The 27630-nt window shown below is 43.2% G+C and overlaps 2 protein-coding genes across 3 annotated transcripts in view; both read left to right on the top strand.

Annotated features, from left to right (window-relative positions):
• Positions 1 to 23348, top strand: part of DNAJC6 (DnaJ heat shock protein family (Hsp40) member C6) — a 42630-nt gene extending 19282 nt beyond the window's left edge. For both annotated transcript variants that reach the window (XM_088522400.1, XM_088522399.1), the window contains 18 exons: positions 6399 to 6549; positions 7482 to 7531; positions 7639 to 7787; positions 9094 to 9216; positions 9315 to 9448; positions 10619 to 10813; positions 11237 to 11354; positions 12790 to 12869; positions 13050 to 13243; positions 13330 to 13410; positions 14283 to 14723; positions 16006 to 16158; positions 17506 to 17574; positions 18098 to 18232; positions 19723 to 19983; positions 20235 to 20380; positions 21095 to 21271; positions 22335 to 23348. In XM_088522400.1, coding sequence (XP_088378526.1) covers positions 6399 to 6549; positions 7482 to 7531; positions 7639 to 7787; positions 9094 to 9216; positions 9315 to 9448; positions 10619 to 10813; positions 11237 to 11354; positions 12790 to 12869; positions 13050 to 13243; positions 13330 to 13410; positions 14283 to 14723; positions 16006 to 16158; positions 17506 to 17574; positions 18098 to 18232; positions 19723 to 19983; positions 20235 to 20380; positions 21095 to 21271; positions 22335 to 22436 — 2759 coding nt within the window. In that variant the 3' untranslated portion in view covers positions 22437 to 23348. The remainder of the gene's footprint in view (positions 1 to 6398; positions 6550 to 7481; positions 7532 to 7638; positions 7788 to 9093; positions 9217 to 9314; positions 9449 to 10618; positions 10814 to 11236; positions 11355 to 12789; positions 12870 to 13049; positions 13244 to 13329; positions 13411 to 14282; positions 14724 to 16005; positions 16159 to 17505; positions 17575 to 18097; positions 18233 to 19722; positions 19984 to 20234; positions 20381 to 21094; positions 21272 to 22334) is intronic.
• Positions 23349 to 25277: 1929 nt separating this feature from the next.
• Positions 25278 to 27305, top strand: LEPROT (leptin receptor overlapping transcript). Its single transcript, XM_088522391.1, has 4 exons — positions 25278 to 25353; positions 25502 to 25577; positions 25664 to 25850; positions 27145 to 27305. The coding sequence occupies exons 1-4, from the start codon at positions 25338 to 25340 to the stop codon at positions 27259 to 27261; spliced, it is 396 nt and encodes a 131-aa protein (XP_088378517.1). The 5' UTR covers positions 25278 to 25337; the 3' UTR covers positions 27262 to 27305.
• The last annotated feature ends 325 nt before the right edge of the window (positions 27306 to 27630 follow it).

Genomic DNA, 27630 nt, shown 5'->3' with positions numbered 1-27630 from the left:
CCGAAGCACAAACAGCACCCATTTCTGCTGAGTGTTCCTTGAAAACCATTCAGGCGTTGTTGCCGACATTGCAACAGCAGGGGCTCGACCTCTTCCAGTTTGTGAACTGTTGAAAAAACCTTTGCTTCTAAGGCTACGCATTTCCTACGCCAAACCCTCCTGTTTCTCTTGGTCCTGTTCCGCACGGCGCTGCGGTGATAGCGAATGGGGGAAAGAGAAATAAAGGGAGGGAACCCCCCAAATAAACTAGGAGCACTTCATTGGGAGGCAGAAGCAGTGGCAACTACTGCAAACTTCTGGCAATCTGCAGGCTGGGCCGTGCCTGCAGTTAGCTGGCAAGTTTGTTCTCAGCATAGTGTCAGACCTTCTGTGCCATAGAAGCAGAATTCAAAAGAACATTTGATACTCTCAAACTAACCATCCCATAGCTTTCGATTTAAAAAAGAATTGAAATCTTCTGTAGCTGGAATCTTCTGAATTGATCCATAGCGCTGGTGCTGATTTCAAGTCATATTTTATTTTGCTACGTTAGACTGAAACATATACTGACATCAATTTACAGGAGCTGCAAGCATCTGAGTGCACAGAATGCCCTGCTTGTCTGTGAGGGGAAATGAGGTATTTTTCTTCCCCCTCAGTAGGATGTGCTGGAGCATATGCACCTAGAGGTCCTCATTAAAATGCTACCCTTGAAGTAAGGGAAGGTTAAGGTGATTTCTGTGCTTCTAGTAGGGTAGGCACGTGCGTATGAATCTCCTTAATGATAAATGGCCATTTCTACGCGTTGCAGGTGGCTTAGTTAATAAAGATTATTCCCTTGTCTCTGCAAGGGGCCAAGCTGTACTGAGTAGCAGGTACATTGCAATGGATTGTCATAGGTAGGTACGTGCTGATTGGGGAGGGTAGGAGAGGAAAAGGTTGATGCTTTTCTAGAGAGGAACCACGGTGTCCCTATATAGGGGAATAGGGAAGGCTTAGCTCTTCTCTCTCCTTTTCGGAAAGAAGTGTGGGCAGCAGCTCTTTGATCAGAAAAGGTTTGACGGTGAAGACACCATTACGTATAGTATAGGCAGACGGAAGTAAAACTGCTTCCTTTCCTACCATTTCATGTCTGCTTTTTGTCTGCCCTTCGTAGGTAGAAAGAGGTTGCTTGCTCTTGCTAGGTAGCCTCTGCAGCTCAGTGTTTAACCGCCTGGTCTTGAATTTCTAGTCCTCTGGCTTTCACAGTCAAGCCAAGTGCTGCACCATCAGCATAAGTGTTCAAACAGGCACACGTTTTTAAGTGCCTTCTAAATGTCAGTTTGCTTCCCCCTTCATTCCTTGAAGAGCTGGAATTTGGGAACTGCAGTTTGCAAGGGTTGGGGGTGTCCTGGGAGCATGAAACAGCCCAGCACACAGTGATGGACTGGCTGGACAGCCAGCTCATCTCATCCACCCTCCATGCCATCTCTGGCATGAACATCCAGTATTTGAAACAGATTTTCTTAAGCATCTTTGCTTTTGACACTAGGGACTAATGCTGCTTGTGGGAGTATAGGAAGACCAAGTAGTGTGAGAGGCCCTTTGTGACCATAAGGGAGGGAGAGATTTCCCTTCTGCCTTCCGCAGGCCCATGGAAATGACAGACCAGAGCTGCACATCTGAAACTATAGCCTTGCTGCTTCTGAACTCTGTGCACCTTACACTTTGTCACCCTACAAAACATCGTTTTTATCCAGGATTTATTTTTTTCTGAATTTCCAAAGTGATTGCATTTTTTAACCTATAAAACCATGCACCCACTATAGCGGGACAAGTCTATAGCGATGCGCTGCCCACTGGAGGGTCTCTGAAGTCTGTCTGTTTGCAGGCTCTCTTGCTGCCCTTCACACTTTTCCTAACATTATGTCTAACTAGCCAGAGAACACGGAGCTACTTCAAATGCTTCAGTGAAACTTCTAAGAAGGCTCTTCCATACAGCACAACCCTAGTGTTGTCACAGAGGCTCCCTGCATTATAACCTGTCCATGCCTGCAGAGATTCTACCTTCTGGCTCTATCGTGATTGTTTTGTGTCCCCGCAATGGCAAGACCGTGACAGGCGCACGCTATATGGTACTTGAGCTTTGTAAGGAGATGCCACAGGTTGTCACTTTGTTTGTTGGCAGCTTGAGGTGTGCTATGAACCAAGGCTGGTCCCTCCTCAGAGAGGACATTAGCCTATGCTAGAGGGGAAAAAAAATGCTCTGTGTGTGTGTGTGTTCTAGGAGGGGGAGAGGCTGGGGCAGTCATGAGGATACATGAGGGTACATGAGGGTCTGACGGGCTAACTGAGGGGCCGTGCTCTCCAGAATGAGCAATGCATCGAGCTAGACCGGGCCATGACACACGTAAACTTCACCTTATCAACCAAATGGGTGAAGCTGTCACTTCTCCATGCTCTTCTGTTGGCTTGGTTAGCTTGGGTTGCCATCGCAACCTTATGGATTTCTTCAGGAGAAAGTGTCTCGTGAGCTGTCTCAGACCCCGTCTGCAGTGGCTCTGCTGCCTTAAAGGTGCTGCACTAGAAGTTCCTTCATTAAGAAATTAAAGAGCTGTAGTCAATGAGTAAGCCCTCCAAACACAGGTCAAGCACATCTGTGAGCACACCAAGCCTTTCAAGGAATACCCAGAACTGGGTTAATGAAGAACTCTTACTGTATACGAAGTGCATCTTATTCATAATAAGGCTTCTAGACAGCAACTCTGGCATACAGCAATTAAGTTTGTGTGTTAATGTGCAGAAAACTTAAATTGTTGCAAATTGCTGAGAATTGCAAATGTGCCGTGCTGCTAATTTGCGGTGAAGTATTTTTATGCAGATGAGTTTGCAAGCCCCTATTTCTCCCCTAGCAGGAGATGCTGTTGTGGTTAGTTTGCAAAGTTGAGCGTCGATGTTGGCTTTGGCTGCAGCCTAAGCTAATAGGCAAGCGGGATGCAAGTCCTGCTGTGTTAAGCTAACTATGTCTCTCTTCTGAGTTTACCACCTGTTTCTTGTACAAGGATTTTTTTTCTGAACAGATAAATTCTTCACTGTGCTGTCAACTCAATACTCTGACCGAGCTGGTGTTGATTGTCTTATCTGCATTATCTCTTTTTCCAGGCTTCAAAATGGAGCAATTAATCATTCCTTCAGGTCTAGCGAGTGTCCTTGGTAGCCCAGGGTTGTGCCTGGAAGCAGGCAAGGATTACTAATGCCTGGTCTCACTTGCAGTACTGAAATCAAGTCTCTTAAAAACAGCTCTAAATGAGGATCATTTGGAGGTTGTGCCTGGATATTTCCTGGTGTGTGTGTGTGGTTGTTCAGCCTGATCTAATTTCTGGTGGTTGTGTGGTTGGAGCTTGTTTCTGTCGAGCTTTTGTTTCCCTCTGCCACAGAGCAGGATTTAGGACACTGGCCAGTCTGCAGAGGACGTGGTGGCGGCCCCATTTACTCAGGGCTTGTGTGTGCAAGACAAGCAAATCCACCAAGCCTGTGCCCTGGGAGGATGCTCTACAGATGTGCGACAGCAGCAGGACGTGAGGAGAGGCCTGACCCCCTGGCTGGCACCTCCAGGAGCTGCCGGGGAGCTGATGGCAGCCCTGCCTGTCACCATGTCCCCCTGCAGCCAGGACACGCTGGTTATTACAGCAGCCCTTCGCTACATTCTCAGTTAGCATCTCCACTAGCTGCTCCTAATCCTGGAACTTTGGTATCTCTGAAATGAAGTTAGATCCTTGTTTCTCTGTGGAAACTCTCTGTCTCACCTACTAGGTAGGATACAGTCCTCGTCAGCACCTTGAATATTGATCTAATTCCTGGGCAGAAAGATAAGCAAGTTAGTGCACTTAATATAGTGCCCAATGCTGGTATATTCTAAGCTTCTTCTATAGCTTTGTCTCATGCTAAATCTTAAAAATAGTGAAATTGTCACTCCCTTTCTGCTTCTCTTTTACTCTCATTTCTTTTTGGGAGGTGGGACGGATTCCTCAAGACTTTATTGTTGAAAATGCTCTAGGAGAACAACAGAAAAGCTCTAAGAATATGGAAAATGTCAAAGTTGCCAAGTATCCGCTGGTCTTCTGATCCCTCTTGCTCCCTTTTTCTTGCTCTCCTGCTTTCTTTTGAAAGCTGACCTACAAAACTAAATGTACCCCCGGAACATTTCTTCTTTCCTACCCTCCTGGGTCTCCTAACACAGAAGAATATGAAAGCAAAGCATTTGCAGAGATAACAAACACTGATTCCCTACTCAGAAGCCAAAAAGCTATTTTGATTTCTACTTGAAGTAGATACTTGGAAATGATTTGGATAAAGGAGATGTTCCTATTGCCTTGAGAAGGCATCTTCTGCCCTGAAGCTGGCAGAGCATTTTAGATCTTGTTACAAGCACAAAGGAGAGTAGAAAATGCTGGCTTGGGTTTTATCAGTTTAGCACATGAATCATATGCATATGGGTTGAGATCTTTTAAGCACCACTTGTGTACGGAGGAATAAATAACATCCCTCTACCAGTGGAGTCTCTAGGTTAAAGATATACATACATACATATATATATATATATAAAAATATTAATTGATGGCTTACTCTGGCTTTAAAATACTGAATACCCTTTAAGTGGGTCTGTTAATCTACTGAACAAATCAGCAGAAACTTTTTTTTCTTAGCTTTTTTCATGTTTCTTACTAGTCCTAATGCCCCCAGAATATTTATTCTGGTAATGATCTTGGGAGCCATATTTCAGCAGTGTGTATCTAATACCACTGATGCTATAGAGACCTTACACCTATAACTTCTGTAGCTCTTTTTAAGCTTCCACAAATATATAATGAGCATTGGGAATGCCATTGGCCTGCCTTAGCTGTGACAAATATTTCATTCTTCCTGGTGCTGGAATAATTTATAATGAGCAGTATGGGTTTTGTTAGAAAGCAGCTGAACCACTACTCTAAAACAGGACAAATGTTTGCAGACTTTGTGCTCTGTGAGGGGCAACTCATATTGGATGTCATTTTGATTAAGGCAACCGTAGTGTTTGACGTGTATTCGCACAGGTTGCTTGTTCATTTGTTATGCTGCATGATCTAGATCTCTTTTTCCCACCTTTATCTAATACCAGATAAAGAAGACTTGCAGTCTCTGAGATGGTTTATGTCCCACTTTACTTGGTCTTTATCTGTTCTGAAAATTAATCCATGCCTTGAAACAATCTAGGAGTTGACTTGTTAAAACTAACAAGTCTGAAGCAGCAGCATTTAAACTAATCTCTCATAACAAGGTAACAAATGTGTAATTAAAGTAATATAGCTAAAGTTCAGTAAAGACAAAAGTAGTTGAATAGAAAACAATTTTACTACTTAAATCTATTTTATAGGTAATAAGCTTTTTAAAGTATCATTTTATTAGACTTGTGTCTGACAATTCTGCAACGAAACAAAAGATGTTTGCTCAAGTCTACATCTAATTGATTGTATTTCTATGTTTCTAGGAATAACTTACACTATCAATGCAATGCTGTTGTAATAAGAGGCTGCAATAAGTCAGTTCTTGATTAAGACGGTGGAATAGTATTAAACTGTAAAATGTAAACGTGTGAAGTTTAAGACCATATCATGTTTCACCAAAATAACCTCAGAAGTTGCTCTTTCAGTTTTAGTCTACTATTGGCTTTGCAACTTCGACATTTCAAGCTGTGAAGGAAAAGCTTACTAAGGAGGTTTAATTCAAGGCCCTACTCCCTTTTAGACTTACCAATTCGCTGGATTGTGCTAATGCTGTGAGTGTAAGAAGACCCAGAAAGCTCCTTACTTTTTCAGTTAGGAAGTTTAATTTTTCAATTATTATCCTTTCCTCTCTTCTAAAAGCAAACTTCTATCTCCTTCCTTTCAAGTGAATGTAACTGTCCTCTTAAATGGTTCAAAGTTGCTCTAATTATTTAATATCCATAGAAATCGATAGTCACAGACAACCTTCAGTCACCTACCTGCATTCAAACTGGTAGCCATGACCATTATGCTGAAGCTGTTGTATGTGCTAGGAATTCTTTTACTCCTGTGGAAGCACCTATTGATTTGGTCTAGTCCGTGGTTAGCAGATGAATACTAAGGAGCTGAATGTCGCTGCTCTCTGGTCTTCCTTTGGGTTGGGATGAGAGAGCTTGAAAGGCGACTGTTGATATTGTGTTGATCCTAGGGACCTAGCCTACATAAAATACAGTTTCTGTGGCCTAGCCAAAAAGAATGTGCTACTTCTCACATCTGGAAAATCTCTAATCTTTTGCACTGCAGCTTTTGCACTGCTCTTGACGGGTGTAGTTTGGTCTAAATGGAGCAGCAGACTTGTTGGCCCTATGCGTTTGTTCCAAAAAAGTGATATTGAGTTTGGTTTTGTTATGCTTGAAGGTGCCTCATCACCAGACATGGAGTCCAGCTATGGGGGAGGCTTGCTAGACATGGTGAAAGGAGGAGCAGGGAGACTCTTCAGCAATTTGAAGGATAACCTGAAGGACACCCTGAAAGATACATCTTCAAAGGTCATGCAATCTGTTGCCAGGTACAGTACAGCTGAAGCGACAAAACTCAGGTGAAATCAGTAGCTGCAAAGTGCCAGTCTAAGTTGTCCTCTTAACTAGCACAATACAGGAAAACTCTACTTCCAGAGGACCTAGTGAAAGAATGAGGTGAAAATCACAAATGACTCTCATAATTCTGCCTCATAATTGGGTATATGGCCTCAAGGAAGCATGAAAAAAGTAAGACTCTAATCTTGATAATAGCTGAACATCAGCATTCTGAAATCTAGGTAAGGCATCCCCTATGAAACCGGAGTGCTCTCTCCAATTCTTTCGTTTCCCCTTATGGGATCCTCCTACTGCTTAGCCACACTTGAATATTTTAGCACTGAATTTGGCTCATTTTGTATTTCAGCGCTTACTCTTCTGTTCAAGAAGGTTCCTCTTGCTGAACAACCTAATTCTCCCTCTTAAACCGTTTTAACTGTGGAAAATCCCCCCTTTTGAGCTGAAGGAAGAGCTAACCGACTCTGCTTTGCTTCAGTCACCTGTGTTGGTGATATCCCCTGTACTTGGCACTTCACCTGCTTCTCAGTGATATGGGGCTACAACAAACTAAAAGAAATAGGATGTGAACCACAGAGGTTTTGAGGAATTGGTTAAGTGGCTACGTAATAGAGATTCCTCCTGAAAACTGGCACTAATAGTTAATGACAAAATGGTGGAGAAAGGACTCTCTTTGGCGACTTCTGCATCCAGTTAATACAAATGGATGTAAAGGTAAAGAACAAGTCGTTGACTGCAGGAAATTATTCAAACCATTCTCTTAAAACTAATTCTTTGTATTATATGTTTTAAGAGAGTCCTTCCTTACGTCAAAAGATCTTTGTGGGAAAACACTGTCCTGTTGGTTCCTGTAGTAAAATGTCTTCTGTAAACACGTGCATAACATCTGTCTCCTACTTTCTTTTAGTTATACCAAGGGAGAGCTAGATATTTCGTATATTACCTCAAGAATCATAGGTAAGTACTGCTTTTTGGCAGAAACAAAGCTTGCAGCGTTCCAGGGTTCGGAGATTCATGAACATGTTATGGTGCACGCTCAGCCTGGCTTCTTTTTGTGGTTCTAGTGATGTCTTTTCCTGCTGAAGGCGTTGAACTGGGATTCAGGAACCACATTGAAGATGTACGGACATTTCTGGATTCCAGACATCCTGACCACTACACAGTCTTCAACTTGTCACCGAAGTATTATCGCAGTGCCAAGTTTCATAACAGGGTGAGTGTGTTCGAACAGGATAACGAGAATGGCAACACTTCTTCCAAGTCCTCCCAGTCTTCCTGTGAAACAAGGCAGGAGTGTGTATTTGTGTCTTCTGTGTGGCAGAATGTAATGGGAAAAGGAATTATAGACACTTTCTAGGCTGAGTTAAAGGAAGTCTGAGACACAACAGATCACTACTGAAACTCCAGGGTTCTGAAAACCGAGGGGTCGGCAGCATCGGCAGCCCAGGGCGAAGCTGTGGGCCTCTCGACCAGTGAGGTGGGAGGAACGACAAGGATTCAGCAGGAATTCTAAGGGATTCCTGATGGATCCTAACAAACATGCTTCAAAATAAATTAATAAAATAAGATAGCTTATTTTCATACTGAAGGACTTTCAGGTGTGTTGGGCTGCTTAACAGGCAAAGCACAGGCCTAGAAACTGGATATAAAGTGTGCTTTGGCTTTTCTGCTGCTGTGTGACTTCAAAAAGGCACCTGCACTTTCTGCCCCAGTTTCCTTCTCTAAAACCAGAGCAGAATACAGAAGCACTGCTCTGATTCGTTAAGGGACTTTAAAGGCCATCCCTATGAAATATTGCTGTTCAAATTCAAGATTAGACCTAATCTTCCAGAAATCTGCCTGTCTTTTCCCTCTGCCACAAGGAACCAATGACTTTTGTTGCTGTAGCCTTCAACAAAGAAGGCAACAACAATTGCCAGACTTAGCCCTCTGTTAAAGAGAATCTCATGCTGCACAAGTCTCACTCCATTTTAGCTGGAGATATAGTTGAATCTATTTTTCAATTTTCTGCTATTCTATTTTTCAATTTTCTTCAAAAAAAGCAAATTTCTCATCCGTAACTTTAAATATGGGTAAATGAACAGGAAAGACTAAAAGCTAACAAGGGCTCTGAATCTTCACTTTTGCTTGGTTCTGGTACACTGCTTTTGGTAAGAGGAGAAGGACAAATCTTTTAACAGCCCAGCATTAAACATCTTTTGGTATACTGCTTGACCTGGCTGTAACTCCACAATGCTTCCACCTCTGATACTTCATTTCCTAACCTGCAAAACCACTGGATGTATTTCCCACTGGCAATACATCAATATAATGTTATTTAATTGTTTTCTTTCTTTTTTTTTCCCTTTATAATTCATAAAAGTCTTGGAGCAGAATTACACATAAGAAGGGATGGAGTAGATAAGGACAAAATTTATAGACTATAAAACAGCAGTACTCTTCTTGGCAAAAATAGTTTGTAAAAGTATACTTCAGTTAGTGCCCTCATGAAGATGGTTTTCACTATGTCATTTCTGTAGGTATCTGAATGTAGCTGGCCAGTAAGACAAGCACCCAGTCTGCATAATCTCTATGCTGTCTGTAAGAACATGCACAACTGGCTACAGCAGAACCCCAAAAATGTGTGTGTCATCCACTGTATGGTAAGTACACAAGAAAGTAACTGTGTTTTGAGATGTATGAAGCATTGATTGAAATTGAAAGGATATCTGTGATGCTGTGCCTTTTCTCTCCTTAACAGGATGGCCGTGCAGCCTCAGCAGTCCTGGTCAGTGCGATGTTCTGTTTCTGCCACCTCTTCTCTAATCCAGGCCCTGCTATACATTTGCTAAACTTGAAAAGACCTGGAATTGTACTTTGGCCATCTCACAGGAGGTAGAGTATACTGCTTAAGTGCTAAGTAACCAAGTTGTGTTCATTGTGCTGAAAAGCATGTGAGTGCACACGTGTGTTTTGGCAGTGTGTTCCCATCTCTCAGAGACGTGCATTCAAATTTCAGTAGCTCTGCTGAAATATTTGAAAGTGAAACTGGCAGTTTCAGTAAAGTAGTGGTCAGATCCTGTGGGATCACAATCCTTGGAAATGCATGGGACTTGCCTGGGTATTACCCTAAGCAGTACAATCCAGCTCTGAGGTTAGATACAGCTCTGCAGTTATTCCTGCTTTGGGCAGAGAACTGGATCAGATGACCTTTAGAGGTCTCTCCCAGCCTGAACTACTCTATGACTTTATGATTTTGTGAAATAATGCACTGGAGTTGAAGGGGAGTCCTGCATGTTGGCACAGGGGGTATGCTGTGTACTCCAGCCTCTCTACCCAAAATGTCCTGAAGATTCTGGCAAGTGACGACAAACAGAAAACTCCAAAATTGCTATTCTAAGTGTTAAGACTCATGTGTTTGTTAGTCATGTTACTTAGCTTTGCCAGGTCTTAAATAATGTTTATGGCCACTTGCATTTTGCCCACACTGAAGTAATAGCAATGGAGGAACAGAATAAAGTATTACAATAATTTTGCTGTTTAGCTCAGGAAAACTGAGAAGTGTTGTGGTTAACATAGCCTTAGTGAGCCCCCTCTCTATATTGGCCTTGTCTTTGTAGGAAAAAAAAGTCTTGCTTGCAGTTTCCTTTAGCTGAGAAAGATCTGCTTGCCAGTGCAAACCAAAGATATAGTGTTACATATGTAATAATAACGCTTGAATACTTGACTGACAGAATACTCTGTACTATGTGCATGTAAAATTGAAAGTAAATTTCTACTGGTAAACCAGAAATCATTGCTTAGCACCTTCTCTTCTGAAGGGTGCAGAGAAATAATTTCCAGCCAGAGCTAAGGGTTAACTTCCTTCCTTTTGATCTTTTCTTGTAATTAAACACAAATCATGAATGTAGTTTTTGTGCCAGTTTCAAGCATGGTAGAGTATATGAAAATTCCAGTTTGGGAACTGTGAAAGATGAGCATTTTCACTGGATTTCAATGAACTCTAAATACAGAATAAAATTGGTCGTCCCGGGAGACTTCAGTAACGGCTCTCTCTGCCTGCAGATACATAGGATACATTTGTGATCTAATAGCAGACAAGCCTGTCATTCCTCACTGCAAGCCACTTACGATCAAGTCAGTCACCCTCAGTCCAGTCCCCTGCTTCAACAAGCAACGAAATGGCTGCCGACCCTTCTGTGACATTCTCAGTGGAGAAACCAGAATCCTTACAACTTCCCAGGAGTACGAAAGAATGAAGTGAGTTCTTGTGACCTTCCACCATCCTTTAGGAAGCTAAAGCAAGGCGTGAGGTTGGTTTTATTGTAATGTTTCTAGTATCCTTGCTGGCTGCGGTCATCGTCACACTGCCTGATAAATCATGGACTGCCAATATGAATTCAAGGTTGGTGCATAGTGATGAAAACAAACTGCCAGCAATCATGTCTGAAATCTGTCTGAAATCATGTCGTGCAGCAGAATGCCTTCACAGGATTCAGGATCAGGATTATGCTGCTTTCCTCTGTGAAATGTTTCTGCTTCAGCTAAAACTAAGCAGAGTGCTGAATGCTGTTCTTGTTTGCTTGACCTGAATGAGATGATAGCTTTTATGTTGACATTTTTAAGCATTGCTTGTATGTGGAGGGGAGCTTAACAATCGATCTCCTTCTCTTCCCTTTAAAGAGAATACCGTGTACAAGAAGGGAAAGTCCTAATTCCACTAGGAGCCACTGTACATGGAGATGTTGTTGTTTCTGTCTACCACATGAGATCCACCATTGGGGGACGCCTACAAGCAAAAGTATGGGTTTCTCTGACTTTTCTTGCACAGTAGAGACAGTATAGTTAGCTAAGGGAGGGAATAACTATATGATCTAAGACTTCACATGACACTAATCTTGCTAATATAGAAACTTTCCTTACAGCAGACATACACAAAATTGGTCAATGCCAACTGAAAACAGAGATTTTTTAAATTATTATTTTATTTATTTATTTATTTATTGGGAGTGCAGGTGTCTTTTTATCAGACCCTATTTCTGTAAAAAGAAACAAATCTGTCAGTAACCAGCTCAGGGCAAACCACCACCAAGCCCCCCATCTACCTATTGTAAGAAGATAGAAGAAGCATCATCCTCCTCTCAACTTCACGTGACTTACTGAGCCATCACTACTGAACAGCGTGCGTGTTTCTTGCTCCCCAACAGCCTTTGCAGGACATGGAGAACGCCTTTTTTTTTTTTTCCTCTCCCCTCTCTTTGAGGGCAAAGAGGTAATTCTATGCTTTTTTGTCAGCCATTGGGATGGCAAAGAACTTGAGCCCCAGGTTGCTCAGATAGTCACCTCTCCACAGCCAGACAGCCTTACAACTCTAGCAGACCAAAGAAATGGGAGATGGTGGGAACTGGGAAGGGAGAACACAGGGACACTGTAGTGAGTGCACCCAAACTTCTGCTTTCCACAAGGTACTGGCAGCCCTGAAAGTGAAGATATTTATTGGTCCATACTGTTCTATGACTTGAGATTAACTTTGAAATGCTGTTACTTAGCTCTTGTAATAGCGGAGAAGTAATTTGGAGATGCCTTATGCACAGACTAGCAAACTCTTGTATCTGCAGAAGCTGAATAAGTAGTAATACCCTAAGTTGCTCCAATAACCTTTGTATTAGTTATTTGGCCAAGACGGTCTTCATCAGTGAAGCAATCTGCTTAAAGAGCAAAAAATGATGGAAGAAGCAAGTCGTGCCCCACCTCCCTTGCTGCTGGGCGCTGCAGAACAGCTCCTGAATCCCAGGAGGCAGCTGTGGTGGCTGCATCCTTGAACTGTCGTGTTGTCCACCAGATCTGATACTCTAGTCATCCAATCTTAATTTTCCTGATGATATATCTGAAACTCTAATGTTCAAGTTACAGACTAACTAGAGATTCTTTTTCTCTTAAATTTTTATTGGTGACCTCTGCTGTGTAGGCAACTCCTCACTGAAGATTCCACTGCAAGTGGAATGGTCCCAGGTTACAAAACTGTTGCTCTAGTTCATTCAATAGAAAGAGATATCAACTTCACTTCCCTAAAAACAACTGAACAAATAAGCTTATACTCCTATTTATAATTAGCCTGTATAGTAAGTGGCAGAGAGATAGTCTTAAGTAACTGTCTTTGTGTATTATAAATATTTTAATTGCGTGAATTTAAGCAGTTGTTCAATCTGGTGCTCTGTGTGTGTTTTGTTTTCCAGATGACCAACACACAAATATTCCAAATTCAATTTCATACTGGATTCATAGCCCTGGGAACAACCACACTAAAGTTCACCAAGTGAGTATTTTACGCTGGGCATTAATCAAACCTGAAACGTAAAAGCCTTATGAAAGCTGAAGGAGAATATTCACATGAATGAAACATGCAAGCCTGTGTGCATGCATATATTAAAAGACTTAATATAGACTTGCAGAAACAACCTTCACTTTTAACTGAACAGCTCTTGTTCCCATTTAGGCCTGAACTGGATGCCTGTGATTCTCCGGACAAATATCCACAACTCTTCCATGTTATACTGGACATAGAAATACAGTCTGCTGATAGACAAACTGAATTAACTCCTCCCTGGGAGAACTTCACAACAAAAGACATCAATCCAAGCATTCTCTTCTCCTCTCATCAGGAGCACCAGGACACTCTTGCTTTGGCAGGTGAGAGCTGCACAGTCTTACACACTTAACTTAAAAGCTTAACTGCATATTGGACTCTTTGACTTCTTTTTTTCCCTGTGCTGCAGGCAAAGGTCCCACTGAAACACCTCAGGATAACATAAGAAATGTTGGGCAGAGCGCATTCTTTTCATCTCTTAGCTGGCAAGGTATGTAGAATTGGTCTTTAAAGTAAAGTTCATTTAGAACTAGGAAATCTCACTTTTCATCTCTCCCTAAAGCATCCAGGCCAAAGGATCTGATTGTAACATATCATTTGAATTTGACCAGAGTGGATTGCTGTCACATCCTTATGCTGCAATTGAGTGGAAATTAATTTCTTACAATATTCTCTTCAAATACTGCCTGCCTTTACTGTATATGACCATGATTACTGACATAGTTCTAATATAGTTTCACTGTAGGCCTCCTCGGTGCTAAAATAAATTCAAACTGCTTTTTCCTGATGTTGCATTTATATATAAGATGTTATGAGAATATAAAGCATTGAATAAAAAGCATGATTTGGGTGTCTGTCCAAAAGACCACTGAACAGTGCTGTATATGTTCAAAATCTCATGGTGCAGCCTAATGCAAGGTTCTTCCTTTGGCATTAATAACATGTTAGGTAGGAACCCAGTATAAGGGATCCTTGTGTGTAAAACCAGGAAGGTGCTTTATGGCACTGCTTCTTTTAAAGGAGCGTTTTGCCTGGGTTTTGAGGCGTGACTAGACATCCGAAATGCTCGGTCTTGACCCAGAAATTTGTTCAGTTGTCATTTGTGCTCTTTACACTCAGTTGCTCTTCAGGTTTTAGGAGAATCAATTAACTTCTGTCTGTTTCCTGTTCAGTAAGACCCATTCCTTACAATACAGGCCAGATAAGGTTCTAAATTAGTCTTTGGAAAGGCCTCCTAAAAATATCTAATGAATGCTGCTGTAGTGTTCTCAGTAACTGTTGTGTATGCAAGCTGATTTTATAGGGGCTTTGTGACTGGAAAAAAAACCTGACAGCTAATTAATTTTATTTTTAATCATTTAGATCAGAAATCTGACAAAAGTAGCTCTCACCCCACCTCAGAGGATCGAGCAGCGTTGGTACATGAGGAAAGCGAACAGTCAGATGACGAACTCTTGTCCCTTTCCAGTCAGCACAGTAATGCCAGTGGTGACAAGCCTCATGGGACACCAAAACACAGCAAAAAGCAGCAGGAGCCTCCAGCACCGCCTCCGCCTGAAGATGTTGACCTGCTGGGCCTAGACGGCAGCCCTATGAGCAAGAATTTTCCCTCCCAGCCCACCGCTGCTCCCTCAAACTCAGACTTGCTGAATGATTTGTTTGGGGTTGGTGGGCCAAGTTCACAAAGTGGACAGTCTGCCAATGAGGAGGTCTTTCAGGTGGGGGGAACCGGATCTGTTCAGTCAACTCCTCGGCGTTCTGCAGCTTCAGCATCCCCATCACCATCCCCAAGGGTAGGAGAAGGTAATGTTGGCCATGCCTACTACATGTCCTGGGTCAAGTGCTTTGAGAATCCCTTCTGAATTGTTTCCTATTGGTTTCCTCCTTGGATGCATCATCTCATGGGAACAAAGAGCTGCAAGGGATCCCAAACACTCAGCCTGCCCCTTTATTCTGAGGCAGAAATTGGTGTTGCTTAACAGTCCTGGTTTCTGCTCTTGACTATCCACTGTGTGTCTTAAAGCCTCTGGTGTGGGTCACCCAAGGAACAATATGCTTTTTAAGAGAGGCCACATCTGCAGTCCTGTGTCCAGTTCTGGGCTCCTCAGTACAAGAGGGATGTGAAGCTACTGGTGAGAGTCCAGGGTAGAGCTACAAAGGTGATCAGGAAACTAGAACATCTCTCCTGTGAGGAAAGGCTGAGAGAGGTAGGCCTGTTTAGCTGAGAGAAGGGGGGACCTGATCAGTGTGTAGAAATACCTTAAGGGAGGGTGTCAAGAGGGTGGCGCCAGGCTATTTTCAGAGGTGGTCAGTGATAGGACAAGAGGCAATGGGGCCACAAACTGAAACACAGGAAGTTCCGTCTGAACATGAAGAAAATCTTGACTGTGACAGTGACAGAGCACTGGCACAGGCTGCCCAGAGAGGTTGTGGAATTTCCTTCTCTGGAGATCTGCAACACCTCCTTGGACATGATCCTGTGCAGCCTGCTCTAGATGACCCTACTTGTGCGTGGCAGGCTGGATTAGGTATTCTCCAATGGTCCCTTCCAGCCCTAATCATTCTGTGATTCTGTGTGATTCCATGAAAGATACCAATTATTTTCTAAAGCTATTTCTAAGCAACAGCCCTTTATCCCTGGATGTATATAACTTTAGATGACCTGAAATAATCTTGGATTGCATTCAGTAGTTGAGAGGACGGCAGTAAGTGCAGCAGGGTCCACTCTCCCAGCTCCTATGCTGTGCTTGACCATCCATTCATGTATCTGCAGTACATGCAAGGTGAAACCTAGAGTTGGAAGTGCCTAAATCCTAGCTTTGACTGCTTCTAAATTCAGCTACTTCCTTTGCCTGAGACAGATGGAATCAACAGACACGTTGCCATGACTGTCACGTGTCTTTCTAGGTCCCCCAGCACATGGCTGGGCAGTACTGGTACTTTCTCATTTGCTTTCCCCAGTGGAATGCTGACTTCTGTTTGGTATCGGCAGGTATTAGGCTTCCCTCTCCACATCCTCCTCTGTTCCCTGGAGCATATTCATCGTACAAGTTAGTGATTTGCTTTCTCAAATATGTTTCTACAGCAACTGCCTTTGACCCATTTGGAAGTAGCCCTAAGCAAACTGGTCCAGACCTCCTGGGTTCCTTTCTTGGTTCATCAAATGTCACTGGTGATCCGTTCCTTCAAGCAACAAGAAGTCCTTCACCGACCGTGCACACTGATCCCTTTCACATGGGTAAGAAACTGAGGCTCTACTAGTGTATTTAAGTAAACATGAAATGCTGCTTTGTGATGGAGCCATGAAGTACAAATCAGTGCTTACCATGAAATGAGTCTAAACCACAGAAACCCTGTTAAACAGGAAAGCTTTTTGTCTCTAGATTTAAAGCATATTCATAATTTGAAGTGTGGTAGGATGAGAATTAATATATTTGTGTTTTATGCTTAATTAATAAGCCACTTGTGTGCACAAAGAAGTGAGACCACTAAGAACATCTGCCTACATATGCCTGTCTTTATAGGGTCTCATTTGAACCAAACTACCATTAATTGAGCTAAACAAAGCACAGTATTTTAAGTGTGTTAAAGAAAACAAGCCCTTTGGTTCTTTTAGTCAAAGGGCATCTTCTTTCTTCAGATTTGATAGTAATCCCAGTCAAATTCACAGTTAAAATTGGCTCTGGCAGATAAGGCAAGGATTTTTTCCCCCCTCCCGCCTTTGGACTTTCTTCTTGTCTTGCTTAGTTTGAAACACTGTCCCTTAGTTTCCTTTACCCTTCCCCTCTCCCATTTAAAATTTTCATATTGTAATCTTCTGTGATTAAAACACATCCTGATACAAATTCTTCTGTTTCTGATTATCTAAAACATGTGCCTTGGTGGGACAGTCTCTCTGGAAAGTCAAAATGACAAAGGAGGGAACTAGTACACTGCTGCCACTGTTGGTAGCCTTGTTTTGCCAAACTTGGGTATCGGATATTAACTCAGTGAATAAGATGTTTGGGTCATACTTGGAACTGGCTGCCCTAATGAAAGGAATTTAAATGGTATTCCAGCATGATAAGGTACTGAATTACAGTGCTACTGCCTATGAATAATGAATTACTGGCAGGATGAACTGTGTAGAAGTGAAGACTTTATTTGATACAGGGTTAAAGGAAGGCCTGTGCTTTTTTTTCTGGTTTATGTGTGTGAGTGATGATCTGTTTTATTCTCCAACTTTTCCATTTTCAGTATAGAATATTTCCTTGGATTGGGTTGTAGTCAGAAAGATAAGCTAAATGTTATTCCAATTATAAGCTTTTATATCTACGCATATAAAGTCCCAGACCAAATCTATGAACACTATAAATCTGTGCCTTTCTCCAGCTACCTCTGCACAGTATTAGATCATAAATAAATGCCAAATTTGCAATGCATATAGTGGGGAAGTTCATTTCTGATTAACAAACAGTAGATAAAGACTAGCAGATAAAGAAAGTACTAGCTCTTTTGCTCCCTTGCCCCTTACTCTTCCTAGAAGCTGGAATATTTTGTTTTGCTGTATTACTTTGAGATATTTATATGTAACCATTCTGCTTAGCTTCTAGCACGCCAACGGTTTCTATTCAACCAGATGTTTCAGGTGCTTGGGACTGGCCCAGCAAACCAGGTACGTGTCAAAACGTCAAGACACTTAATAAAAAAACACTTTAAGGAGCACTGAGAGATGAGAGACAGGTGGAAGATGCTGCCAGTGCCTGAAAAGAACTGGTTCCCACTGTCTGCCACTTAGCTAATACAGCAAACCTTTATCAGGATTTTAGTTACTCTTGTCCAGGCTGTCACAGATATGCTGAGCCTGTTGTCCTGCTCTCCCAGGCACCTGGACGAGTGCACTTTCTGATATAGAGAGAATAAGTGTGTCCTGGCAAAATACTATGCAAAGCTAATTCAAGCCTCTTAATTTGAAAAATCAACCTATTTGTCAGAACTAGTCCCTGCAGGCAGTCTGAGAAACATTCTGGCTGCTGAACCTAGTTGTGAGTAGGTGTGCAAATAGTGTGGGTTACTGAGTCAAGGCTTTGCTTGGAAACTTAACAATAGTAGAGTCTGTTTTAACAGCACCTTGGTAACATAGGCAACAGAGTTGGGCCCATGTAAAACTTTTATTTTGTTTTATTTTTCTCTTAAAGGTGGCCTAGGTATGGGAAGTAGGTCAGCTGCCACCAGTCCTACGGGATCCCTTCACAGCACTCCCACTCATCATCCTAAACCCCAAACACTGGATCCGTTTGCTGATTTGGGCACTCTTGGAGCAAGTTTAGCAGGTTTGCATTCCTTATAAAAATTACTAGTTTGCTCTATTTTGGAGAAATAGGATGAACAAACCCAGGATGTGGCAGAGATCTCTCTGGGTCCTCCCAGGCTGACTGTATGACAGTGTTGCTCTCAGAACATGCTTCAGATTTTCCCTCCTGCCTGATTCTCCACAAGTTTTTGCAAATATATTCCTTTACTTGGCCCTGCACTGAAACGTCTTGACAGCACCTTGTTGGGATTATAGTGCAGTTAGCAATGGAGATCGCCAAGTATAACATACTCTTCATAAATTTAAACAAAGTTGGGGGCTAAGGATGCTGCTCCATTTGCCTTTGACTGGAGAACTGTTGCTAGTGGCCTTGGAGGTGTCCCTAGAAACAGACTTTGCCTCTTAAAAGCTATTGGGGTCTTTAGGGACTCGTTTCTTTTTTCTAGACATGACTTATTCTTAATGAGGAACCCTAGGTTTTCTCCCAGCTCTGCCCCTAATTCACAGCACTAGCTAAAGGTGGAGGCTGGGCCCCCAGCCTGTTCGCAATAGCACCTGCTGCGAATGACTTTGCTTGGCTCCTCAATAAGCCCTTGTTTTATCTTGCAAAAACCATCCGCAAACCCTAGCCCCCAATGTTAAAAAGGCCATTCTGATCAACTGACTTAAGTTTTCCTTAAAAACACCCATGTCAGCTTCTCCGCGTCTGGTAAATAGATTTTTCTTCCCTTTGTCACTGCTTTCAGCTCTAAGCTGTTGTGGTTTTACCCGGTGTTTGTTTTCTCCTTTGCGTCAGTGCCAGCATGGTTCTGGAATTAGGTTTCCCAGTTCCCTCTGCTGGATGGCTAGCTGCTCTGCAGGAGAAAAATAAAAAAGATGCCAAGCCTCATGTTAAAGCCATTGAAGTTGTGTTTTTGTTGGGTTTTTTTGTGGCCTTTTTCTATCTCCAGTTACAGGTTTCAAAAACAAATGGAGACTTGACATCTGCAGGATATTTGCCACGTTTTTGTAGTTCATGATTATGTCAAAAACGCTTGCCCCAGTTTCCATGACACGTTTCAGAGTCAGAGTTGACTTTGCATGTTAGTCTCAAAGCACTCACACTGCACCCTACCCACCACAGACTAAATCAGAGGAGCGTCCCCTCAGGTAATAAAGTGCTGAAGAACACAGCTTTGCTGCATGACATCAGGACAGCACAGTGTAAATTGAAATAATATCTGTGTGCATCAAGTTGGCGTTGCCGCTGTCATGCAGCAGCTGCTGGCTGCACCTCGCTCTGCCTGTGCCCCTGCCAAGCCACTGTGCTAATTCCTGTGCAAGCTTGCAAGGCAGGGGCTGCTTATAAAGCAGGAAAGTTGAACGTCTTGCTTAAAGTACCAAAGTAAGTTGGTGTTACACGGGGAGGGGAAAGGAGCCAGCTGCCGGGGGGATTTTGTAGGTTATCATTCTAGAAGGCCGGCCGGTGTCCCGTTCACTAACGCACACCCCTTTGCCCTGACCTTGCAGGCGCTCCTTCGTTTGCCAGCAAACCCACCACCCCGACGGGGCTCGGCGGGGGCTTCCCCCCGTCGCCGCAGAGACCCTCTCCGCAGCCCATGGGCGGCTCCGGCTGGCAGCAGGGAGCGGGATACGGCTGGCAGCAGGCGCAGGGCAAGGCCCCGCCGGGCATGCCGCATTCCTCGCCCCAGAACAAGCCCAACTACAACGTGAGCTTCTCAGCCATGCCGGGAGCACAGAACGAGCGTGGAAAAGGGCCACCGAATGCTGGTGAGCATCTCTGCATTCAGTATCCGCAGGGTTGGGGCTTTCCAATACAGCTTAATGCTCAAACACCTAAACAGGTTAGGATCTAAATGAGTGACACTGAGATGCATTATCCTTGGAAATGCAAAGCTCAACAGCTCTGCTTGTCTTGTCAACTTTGCATTTAGGAAATTTTGGATTATGAATGTGCTTGATAATTCAAAAGTAGCATTGCATGATACTACTCGTGAATTTCTTTTTTTTTTTTTTTTAAGATTCAAAACCAAAAGTGTCTGCAGACTTTGAAGATTTGTTATCTGGTCAAGGTTTCAATGCTCACAAAGACAAGAAAGGACCCAAAACAATAGCCGAGATGAGAAAAGAAGAAATGGCTAAGGAGATGGACCCGGAGAAATTAAAAGTAAGCTATACCGTTGTTTGTTACGCTCTTACAATCATTCCCTCTCATCATGCTGGAGGCTGCTTGCACTATTCCCCCTGAAGGGTGGAGGGAGTTAAGAAGTGACCAGCCTTCCTAAATGTGAGGAGGCAGCTAAGCAAATCTTCCCTACTCTTCAGTGCCAAAGTCATTAATCACCCTGTTTTAGCACTTACTTCATCTCATGCACATGCTCCACTGCATTGCTGGATCCCTAGCACCAGGCGGTGCCTTGTGCTTGCCTTCCATTAGGTATGTGCCTAAACTTGATTGCATCATAAACTGCTGTGCTCCACACTTACATTGCAGTTTCTTAATGTGACAGAAAGACAAAGTCCTAAACTGCTGGAGAAAAACTGAAAGAATGCATAGGTATATTTTCTACTCTGAAAAATAAAATCAAACTCTGGCCTGTAGTGGTTTGTTAAACATTTTATTCTACCACATAAATAACAAAGAACATTTTTGCTAGTCTGCGAAACTCGGATTTTGACTAAATGAGGGATGTTCTTTTCAGAAGCAATGAAAAAAGTTAAGACAAAACACAGACTGCCAAGTATCTTCCAGTCGCTTTCTAAAACTTGTAAAGAAGTGCTGGGTGCTGCTTGGAGTTATTCCTGTTCAAACGGAGAAACTCTTTTCCTCTGCAACATGTAATGTGAGGCATAACCTGAGAATTCTCATTCTTCTCTCCAGGTCCTAGAATGGATTGAGGGGAAGGAGAGAAATATTAGAGCCCTGCTGTCCACAATGCATACTGTCCTGTGGGCAGGGGAGACCAAGTGGAAGCCCGTTAGCATGGCAGATCTAGTAACGCCAGAGCAGGTGAAGAAGGTCTACCGGAGGGCAGTCCTTGTCGTTCATCCTGACAAGGTAAGGGTTTCTCCTTCTCTGGAGATCTTCAAACCCGCTAGGATGCAGTCCTGTGCCACGTGCTCTAGGTGACCCTGCGTGTGCAGGGGGTTGGACTAGATGATCTCTAGAAGTCCCTTCCAACCTTGAGCATTCTGTGATTCTATGATTCTTGGCTTCATCTCGTTCGGAAACTCGCACTGCTCTTGAAAATGAGGTGAGCAATAAAGCATTTCATGTTATAGCTTAATTCATTGGTTCAAACAACTTTGTGGGAATATTCTAGTTGAAAAATTTGTCAGGTTTTTGAATGGTGAGAACTCTGACAAAACAAGCCCAGTGTCAAGACTGCTTGGTATAAGCTTCCCTCAGCTTATACCTCCCTAAGCAACAGGGATTCAGATCTTCCGCTTCTCTCACTCTTACTTTGACTCTAAGATGTAGTGGCCAGACAACGATACAGAATATTGCGCTTGCTACAGAAGAGTGGTGTGATTAAAGACATAGGAAAGGGCAGAGGCCTTCAGCATGCTTCTGGAATGAAAGAGTTGGGTTATCCAAGTCTCAAACCTGTCTTATGGTCTTGCTGATCACGCGTGCCAGCTGATGTGCAATGAAGCAGTCTGGGAAACCCTACAGTGATGCAGTTTCCACCATTAAGTGTCTGGAGATCCTGAAGTTTTCAGAGCAAGGCTTGAAGATGCAGGCTGCACCCAGCCTTGCAGGAATGCTGCTTTTATTAGGCAGATGGGGCAAGCGACAGCTCTGTCATACAGTCTGAGCAGAAGCCTCTGGCAAAGCTTAGATTAAAAGTCCTCATCCCGTCTCGGGGCTGCAGTGCTTTACCATAAACTTGTGGAGTTATCTGCTCTGGGGAGCTGAGCAGCTGAAATACGATGAAGTTCTTAAGCTATAAAGCAGGTAAGCAGCCCTCAGGAAAGGTGACTTATTCTTGTCAAATATAACTGAAAGCCATTTGCTTAAAATGAACTAACTGCTTGAGAATTTAACGCTTTTAAAAAATGTCACTTTTATGTAGTCTGTCTCAGTAGATGTGATATCCCTTTCTCTGTTCTTGTTCCAGGCTACAGGGCAGCCGTATGAACAATATGCAAAGATGATATTTATGGAACTAAATGATGCCTGGTCGGAATTTGAAAACCAAGGGCAAAAACCCTTGTATTAGGTATTTTATCAGTTTCCACAGCAGACCTCTGCTAGTGCTTGTATCGTCTCCTGTCACAAATGTCACAGATCAACCAAACTCGGGTGGAAATTCAGATGTTTCAAAAAATTGTGAACCTAATATTTATCATGAAGAACAAGACAAAGGTTTCCTTATGCTTGTATCAAGAATCTTGTGCTCAGAGGAACTCTAGCCATGTGGCTTGCCATGTGGGAGCCACGAGGTTACAGTTTCTTGTAACTTTTTTTCCCCCTCCCTGTAGATTCAAGTGGGGTGTGAGAGAACATATTCTGGAAAAGGCAGAATTGTTTTGTCTCTGACACTGTGTAGCTGCTGAATTTTCTACTATTTTGTGAATTGTGAAATGGCGACACTTCAGTTGAATTCACTCACTGGTGGTGGAAGCCCAAACTCTGATGTGCTTTCTTCCTGGGTTTGGATCAAACTGTATCAAATTTAAGTGCTCAGACCTGGTTTAGACACACTTCTAACAGTCACCATTTGCTGCTCAACACAGTATGCCTGAATAGAGACGAAGCAGAATCCTGGGTAGATCAGTGTGGCAGCTTATTGCTGCTTTATGCATTAATACTGTACTTCACCTCACAGTCCAGCAGTGAAACATGCAGAAGAAATTCCACAGCACAGTGTCTTTAAAGCAAGCAACAAGTATATGATGTTAAACGACACGTTGTTGGTTTGTTAAACAGACAGTTTTGGGAAATAGTGGGAGAAATCATTTTCCTCATCTGTAGAAGTGAAGAACAAACATGTACTACATCTCAAATGAAGTTCTCCTTAGCAGCTAAAGCCATCAAAGAAATGTCAATGATTAAAAACCCTACTGAACCAGTGAAAGTTTCAGTGGATTTCCAGGTGCTGGGTTATATTTCCCCTTGTGCAGACTGAGAAGTTGCTGGCATCACCTCTCTGCCTTGAGCAGCTCCAGAGCACTCTGAAGCTGCCATGCAGCATCTGTGGAGCAGTAAATACAGCCCAACTCCATTATCTTAAAGATTGTACTGGTCTAAAGCAGTAATAGTTACAAGGGACTATCTCTGATGCTAAAGCTGGAGTATTTTGCCTTGCTAAAATGCAAGTTATGCTCTTCACCCCAATTCCTGGCTTTCTCCTTTCACAGGATAAGTAAAACTAGCATCCCGTTTGCCAACACGTGTCTGTATCCGAGCTTTGAAAGGGCAGAGAGAGGTCAGGAAGGAGAGGCTTCATGCTTCCTGTTGAAGGAAAAGGTTGATATCTAATGTGAGTCTATAAAGTTGGTGTTTTTAAAGACAATCCACTTGCTGTTGCACTTAAATTCTCAAGTGGCGAAACTATTACTGCAATGACAGTGTGTCTGAATACAGTGCTCTCTGTATAAAAGTCATCCTTTTGTTCTATTGGTCCACTATTTACTACCATTAATTGAAGGTGTGAAACCAACATATAAGTCTCCTTTTATATAAAAGACCTTAAGATACTAGTAACAAACTGGATGTTATTTATTAATGTTTTGATCCAGTATGTGCTTGTCTTATTTAAAGAGATACCTGGAATGTGAATCATGTTCCTGTGATTTGTTGGTTTATTGTTTCTCATTTACATTTGTAGATATTGTGACCTATGCCTAATAATAAAAAGGATCTCATTGCTATAATGTACTTTTTTTTTAATAATGAAAATGACATTAGCTTTGTATCAGGTTTTTGTCATGGCAAACAACTCTGGATACTCATACTTTCACAAATACCACTTCATCATTAAACTTTGTCTACCCTTCCCCACTTACGTTTTGATTACTCCCATCCCAACTGTTTTTATGGATGCATGAAAGTATTAGGATGTATGTATATCAAAATAGTTAACTTAAAAAAAAATCTTGTCATATCTGGTAGTGACAGAGGTTATCAGTGTTCAGGCTTACTGTTTGACTAAACTATTGTAATTTTTGTAAATACAGTATATACTCAATGAAATTGTGACTGGTCTAAAATATTTGTATATACATTAAAAAGCTCAAATTAACATATTCAGGTATATTTTGTGCTTGGGGGGGGGTGGGGAAATGTCCTTTACTATCCTGGTTCAAACACAGCCCAGACACAACTGGAACATGCTGCAAAACGGAGGCAGCCGGGGCTGCTCTGAGGAAACTTCTCTTTCCCTATGACTAACGCAGCTGTCACTGCTGCGGGGCGGGGTGGCATCTGCGCCTCCTCCACAAGCCTGACCCACAATTAACTTGCTCTGGAAACAGCTTTTTCTGGTTTATTTTCATTTCCTCAAGAGGCAGCGCACTGAGTGGAGACGTTGAGGGCCTCTTAGTGCAGCAAAAACTGGATTTATACAGAGAAACGGGGCAATGGGGGAGAAAAAAAATCCCCAACCTGACTTGCTGAAGGGGAGAAGGGGGGAGGAGGAAACAATTTTCACTCCATGAAACCCCAAATCTTCAATTTCTTTAAACACTAAAATTATGAAGCAAATCAAGTGGTGTGCCATATTTTTTTATTTATATATTATATATAACTTTTAGGATACACTAATAGTATGTACACAAAGCCACAACCTTTATTAGTTTTTTAACCTTTTTTATTTTTTAAACTTTTTTTTATTTTTTAACCACTTTTCTATTTTTTTCAACCTTTTTTCCTGCTTGTTTTTGTCACCAGGCCCCAAGCCCCGCCCTGCCCCCGGGTAACCATAGCGACGGGCACCTCGGCTCTCCTCCGCCCCCCTCTTAAAAGGGCGACGCCCCCCTTTGACGGCCGCTTTCCGTGCGGGCCGACGCTGCCCCTTTAAGGCGGGCACCCACGTGGCGCGGCAGGGGGCGGAGCCAGCGCCCGCCGCCACCTCAGCGCTGAGTGACCCGCTGAGGCGCCGCTCGTTCCGCCCGGAAACATGGCGGGTATCAAAGGTACCGAGGGCGCCGGGGACCGGTTTTGGGGGGGGTGTCGGGGCTGGGGGGCGGCCGGGGGCGACGAAGTCGCCCCCGGCCGCCCCCCAGCCCCGACACCCCCCCAGGACCGCGAGCCCCCCTCACCGCCCGCCTTGTTCCCTTGCAGCTCTCGTGGCGCTTTCCTTCAGCGGAGCCATCGGCCTCACCTTCCTCATGCTGGGCTGCGCCCTGGAGTACTACGGGTGAGGCAACACCTCGGCTACGTCGTGTAAAAACCCTCCCCAAGCGCCCTAAATCGACCGTTTTCCTCTTTATCCCTCCCCTGCAGGGTGTACTGGCCGCTCTTCGTCCTGCTCTTCTACTTCGTCTGCCCCATTCCGCACTTCATCGCCAAGCGCGTGAGCGAGGACAGCGAGGCGGCCAGCAGCGCCTGCAGGGAGCTCGCCTACTTCTTCACCACCGGCATCGTCGTCTCTGCCTTCGGCTTCCCCATCATCCTGGCGCGCGTCGAGGCCGTAAGTGCTGCTCCCCGGCGCGTGCTGCGCCGAGCTGGGCGCCCGGGGCCCTCTGAAACGGCTTGGAGGGCCCCGTTGTGTCCCCCAAGGAGCGTTTTTGAGGGCAAATCTTGGCTCCGGTTTCTTCACCTTGGTCACTTATGTGTTTCCAATGGATCCACCTAGGTCTGTGTCTCTGTGCTGCACTAGGACACCAGCAAAGGACTCTGGTGTCTAAAACATTGTCCCTTTTTCCCAGCTTCTTTTTTTTTTTTTTTTTTTTTTTTTTTTGGATCTTAGAGGAGGAGATAATGCTAGATATTATCTCATGCTTCCATCATCAAATTTCTCATCACTTTTTCTGCCACTTTCCTTATTTTTATCCCCCAAATGTCTGCTATCTGCATTTAAGATATTGGTAGTTTGGCGCCTGGCATGTATTATCAGCTAAAAAAATACAAAGTTAAACATCCCAAACGGCTGCTCTCGTTTTCAAGGTGTTCCCTTGCTTAGGCTTCATCTCCTGAGTCCAAGGAAATCCTCCTAGTCCTCCCTAAGCTGCTCCTTAGCAATGAAATGTTGTCCTTTTTCTTTTCAAGGCAAAGAGCTCTTTCTTTTTATCTCCCAATCTACCCAGTGGCATTTTGGGGTGGTTTTGCTTCCCCCCTCCCCGCCTTGATCTTTCAGTTTTCCTTCATCCTTTGAGTGCTTTGTAATTTCTCTATAATGCACCCTTTACCCAACGCTGCTTTTTTAAGTTATAGACCTGAGAACTGGCAGAACCAGAGATGACCACGAGGGGGACCTTGAATTCTGCAGTCCCTCAAAATAGCTGTTCTGTAGCTCATCCTGGCAAGAGCTTTTAAAAAAGTAAAATGTTGTTTATTAAAGTAAGCTTAGGCAGGTACTAAGGTGCAGAAAGCAACCCACCTTTAAGGCCACATACTCTTCTCTGTGTTTATTACTTGCATTTATTTGAAAGACTCCTAGTCTGAGGCACACTAATTAAAAGCGAGCCCTTGTTTCACCAGCTTTTCCTATCATTAAATGTTTTACTTACTGAGAGGGTTATGTGGCAAGAAAATTATTTAGCCCTAAAATACAGTATTTTCTGTCTGTTGAAGTCTTGTATTAATACTATATGTGTAATTATTCAATTAGCAACCACTCACAAATTATTTATTGTTTGTCCTTTTTACTTAGGCTTTTAGCACCTTTCTGAGGTATTTTGTTTGCTTTATCTCATGCAAAAAATTAACTGGCCTGTGCCTGTCTTATGAAACAATCCAGCATTTCTTCTTTCCTTGCTTTTCAGATCAAGTGGGGAGCCTGTGGTCTGGTCCTGGCTGGCAACGCCGTCATTTTCCTCACTATTTTAGGCTTCTTTCTTGTGTTTGGTCGAGGAGATGACTTTAGCTGGGAGCAGTGGTAGGACATCGCTCCGACACTGGTAACGTTTGACAGCATCTGCCACCATGTGCATCCCCTGCCTGTGTATGTGTGTAAAAATATTATAACGTGCATCCGTGTGCGTGTGGGGAGGATGTGTGTGCTCACACGAGTCGCCCTCCGTTGCCAGCTCATAACGTGCTTTCCAAAACGTGAATCAGGCGAAGGAGAAAGGCCCTTGTGGCTGCCTTTTAAGTGTGCTCAGTGCAAGCCCGAATCACAATTGCAATGTTTGTCCACAAATACGTTTACAAAGCATTAACTATTTTGCTTATTTTTCACACTATGTGCATTAACTTTTTTTTTTTTAATCACAGTAACATTGACAAATGTGGCATTGGTTAAGCAGCCT

This window comes from Tinamus guttatus, unplaced genomic scaffold (genome assembly GCF_059628265.1).
Source record: "Tinamus guttatus ecotype Peru unplaced genomic scaffold, ASM5962826v1 Tinamus_guttatus_pri_ptg000153l, whole genome shotgun sequence".
Taxonomy (NCBI): domain Eukaryota; kingdom Metazoa; phylum Chordata; class Aves; order Tinamiformes; family Tinamidae; genus Tinamus; species Tinamus guttatus.
This window is presented reverse-complemented; position numbering and strand designations above follow the sequence as displayed.